The 4254-nt window shown below is 39.0% G+C and overlaps 1 protein-coding gene across 1 annotated transcript; it reads left to right on the plus strand.

Moving 5' to 3' along the window:
- Positions 1 to 460: 460 nt before the first annotated feature.
- On the plus strand, positions 461 to 3751 carry LOC122335710 (SH3 and multiple ankyrin repeat domains protein 1-like; the record flags this gene model as incomplete). Its single annotated transcript, XM_043233562.1, has 6 exons — positions 461 to 577; positions 876 to 953; positions 1550 to 1616; positions 1957 to 2126; positions 3176 to 3303; positions 3466 to 3751. Coding segments are annotated over 6 exons (831 nt in total), but the record flags the coding sequence as incomplete, so codon positions are not given.
- Positions 3752 to 4254: the final 503 nt, after the last annotated feature.

Consider the following 4254-nt stretch of genomic DNA (forward strand, 5'->3'; position numbering starts at 1 on the left):
TTTAAAAATCCAACAGCCTGATGGAATGTTTAATAAGAATAAAGTCATTTGCAGTCTTTTATGGTGGAATTTAATAATCATCAAAGCTAGTTGCAGACAGACATTACAAACATAAAGGCAAAAGAGACTTACAAGTTTCGAAAATCTGGTCCCGAGTTTCTTCCAAGTTAGGAATCACTGCTCAGTCCTCCTTCTCTCTCTGTGCATGTGTGCATTTCCATATCTATTTTGATTCTTTCGTTCTCTTCCTCTCACTCACACATTCAGTGTGGTGTTAATTAGCAAAGGTGTCTGTTCTGACAATGTATAAAATCTATTCTTCTCTCCCCTCTTTTCCCTTCCTTACGTCAAATGACTGTTTCTGCTCTTCCTATCCACTTCTCTTTCCTCTTTTCCCTTTCCTCTTCTCCTCTCATTCTTTGTCTATCCTATTCTCCCTCTCATTTTTTTTTCTCTCTAGGCTTGTCAAAACGGGAACTCTCAACACTTAGAGCACCTGCTTTTTTATGGTGCAGACTCCTCATCCCAGAATGCCTCAGGAAACACTGCCCTGCACATATGTGCTTTATATAACAAGGTACAACCGCTGGTCCTGACACAAAAATCAAGCTAAATAATAACATTAAAATGCGTGTCTCACGCAGGCCGGTCAGTGCCGACTAGTGTTGATTTGGTGCTGGTCAAGCATAGCTATGTTCTTCAGCAGCTGGTAAAGGTCTTTCCAGGGATTTAAAGATCCCTGTGAAGATTTCATTATTTTGTCTACAAGTGCTGTATTTACTGGGGGCATAAAGTTGTATGATGTATAATGCTTGTTACATTTTATGGCCAGTATCAGTATCTTCAGGCCGTTATTGTCTAATTTCACCGTTTAGGAGAGCTGTGCCCGCATTCTGCTGTATCGAGGAGCCAATAAGGACACAAAGAATAACAGTGGGCAGACCCCCTTCCAGGTAATTATGAGACACTTGCAGGCTGTTATTTGTTATTCAACTATTTACATTTTAGGTTAAAATCAAGTAATTAAAAATGGCTAAATTCTACAAACTCTCTATATATGTTGGTAAAGTCAACTTTTAGGTAAAGAATGTTAAAATGCTTCCTCCCATTCCAGTTTAATATACAGAGATGACTATAAGTTATAAGACAATAATAATAATGTCTAAAATTATGTAAACATCTTGTTTCTGCTGACTTTTTGATTTTTTTTACGCGTTTCCCAAAATGACGATTTTTGATAGTTAGCAGTGTTTCGTTGAGCTTGTAAACACACAGAACTGGCACATTTCGTAGCTTGTAATGTCTTATCGTTTTTGCACGCTTTGCGAGTCCCAGGTGGAGTGAAGCTGCAACGAGCCAAAAGACTTTTACTTAACCTCAGCCATCCCCGCAGAGCCAGCTGTGTCTGTGATCGTGCTGTTTTTTTTTTTTATTATTATTATGAAGGGAAGTTAATGCGTGTGTATAATATTGTGTTATTCCCAAGCCCTGCGTCACTGTGCGTCATTCACAGATGCAAATATTAAGCTTGTGTGAACTTCTTTTCTAGGTGGCTGTGATGTCTGGCCATTTTGAGCTGGGAGAAATCATTAAAAACCATCGTGAATCAGACGTAGGTAAGGAGCGGAGATTTATTTTGGTTGCGCCGGTATTTTTGTTCTGTGTGAGATAATTTATTTGCTCTTCAAACTGTGTGACATTTGGAGCTCGATACTTTCGTCTCTCTTTAGCTGCCTTGCGATTCGCACAGCCCCTAAGCAGTGTTCACGGCTCCCTACACACTCAGCAGGGCATCTGTTGAAGTTCACTTCATTTGTAATGCTTTGCAACATCACTGAATGCAGACCACCCGTGCACTGTGTTTTTGCAGGACATGACTGGGCAGTAGCACACCCCTGTCTCTCCTGGCATCTGTTCTCTCTCTATATAATTGTTTCTCCCCTGATCTGATGACAGTTCCCTTTTTGGAGTCTCCAAAGTATGCCCCCCAGAGGAGGGAGAGTTCTCGTACTCTTGGATTGCCCCATCCTCATCCCTTCCTGCGGGCCAACAGTGACAATAGTATGAACGTGCCAGACTGGATCGCTTTTCCCAATGCTGCTGGATCAAACCTAGTCTCTGTGCAGGTCATTTATTGTTTTATTTTTCAAAAAAAAATTATGCAAATACATATACAAATATTTACTTTTTTCTGAAATCGATCACGATTAACCCCACCTAACATCAGTCAGAAACAACATAAAGACAATGTATTTTTCATTTTTGTTTAATGGCATCTTTTTTATTATCGAAGGCAAGGATCACTGATAGCAATACTACTGATGTCTCGAGGAAATAATTTTTTTCCCTTATATTTAAAACAATTATATTAAATGTCATATTTATCTGTGCCCTTCAAAAAGTCAGAAATATACCGAAATTGAATAAAGTTATCAAACACTAAATTAAATATAGATAAATCCTTAAAGCTACAAAAGTTATTGATTTCCTCTTTTTTATTAATTTTGTTTATTGGCTAACAGACAGCTGGGTTTTTTAGCTGTCTCCACTAAATGTGACACTGATCTGCCACGTATGTTGTAGTTTTATTCGTGCTTTAAAATAAAAGCGCTATGCATAAATGCAATTCTTCTCAAGATTTAAGAAAAAAGTGACAGAAAATATTATACAAAAATATTCAGCAGCACCACTTCATTTAACTTTAATAATGTATCTTAAACGCCAAATCAGTTTGCGAAGGATCATGTGACACTGAAGACTACGGTAATGGCTGCTGAAAATTCTGCTTTGTCATCATGGTAATAAATTTAATTTGAAAATATATTAAGACTACAATATTTACGTAAGTAATTACCGATAATTACTGTTTTGACAGTTATTTTGGATCAAATTAATGCAGCCTTGATGAGCATATTTAAAAAAACAATCTGCAAAAATATGTCAAATGTGAACATTTTAAATTCTAAATTTAAATTCATTAAAGCTATCCATTAGCATGGGAGTTAAAGGGCTAGCTGGGTCATGCTGACCAGCCAAACCTTGACACTGTGTGGACAAAACAGTGATATCCTGTTAGTTTGGACAAAGTACATACACAGATGTTATCGGAAACACTCCTCGTTTTTTTATCTTCAACCGTCAATTGTCACTCATCATGTTTTTGTCTATCTGTCAGGGTCTAAAGCATGGCGGCACCTTGCGTAGCTCCAGTAGCCCCCGTGGAGCACGAACTCGTTCCCCGTCCCGTGGGCGAACAACAGGTGACCGAGACGATCGGAGCCGGCAAACACGGGGAAGACAAGGGTGAGAAAGAGAGAGTAGAAAGGACAAGGTTATAGTGTAGCTTAAATCATCATCATCAATATTCACGTCCTGTGAAGACGGACACCTGAATGAGTCGAGCCGGTAATACATGTGCATAAATTAATGTTAACCCTGTTGTCCGATACGTGTGCCTCTGTACAGGGCCGGCTCTGTCAGTAGTCAGGGCACAGCTAGCGGGCAGCGGCGGCGTCTCTACAGTGCCGTGCCTGGCCGTGTGTTTGTGGCCACCCGCTCACACTCAGCCCAGGGGGACCGCGAGATCAGCTTCAACAAGGGAGACAAAGTCAAAGGTGAATGGGTGTGTGTGTGTGTGTGTGGACGTGCGTTGCGTGAGAGTGTGTGTCTGGGTATGTCAGCAAGAGCGCCATTAAATGTTTGTTTGTTTCTGTATGTTTTTCACAGGTGTGGATAAACGTTGTCTGTGTATGTATTCTGGTGATATGTGTTGGTATGTCAGTATATGTCTGTTTGCGAGCAATGTCCGCAAATTGCGTGCATGCATGTGTGTGTATGTGTGTTTAATTCTGGAGTCCATCACTCTTTACACCTGTCACCATAGCTTGCATATATGCATGTTTTTTAATGAATTAGTGAAGTGATAGTGATTTTGCATGTGATTTGTGATTGTATTTGTTTGTGTGTACCTGAGATTGTATCATATATGAGGCGTCATGCTCATATGGTTTTTATAGTTTCTGTATAAGGGGTATACTATGATGCCAAAGAATAAGTGTGTGAGGGGACCTGCCTTCATCTCCAGAGTAGATATCAAGAGTTTATTTGCAAAAACAGAATTTATTTTTGTTATTTAGCTACTGTTTTTAGTTATTTTTTTACTAATCTAACTGCAGTTTGATTGAGATTAGAATGCACAATTAAAAAAAAAAGAAAATGAGTTTTGCAAATTATCTCTTATATATATTATAATTA

Source organism: Puntigrus tetrazona, unplaced genomic scaffold, assembly GCF_018831695.1.
Source record: "Puntigrus tetrazona isolate hp1 unplaced genomic scaffold, ASM1883169v1 S000000889, whole genome shotgun sequence".
NCBI lineage: Eukaryota > Metazoa > Chordata > Actinopteri > Cypriniformes > Cyprinidae > Puntigrus > Puntigrus tetrazona.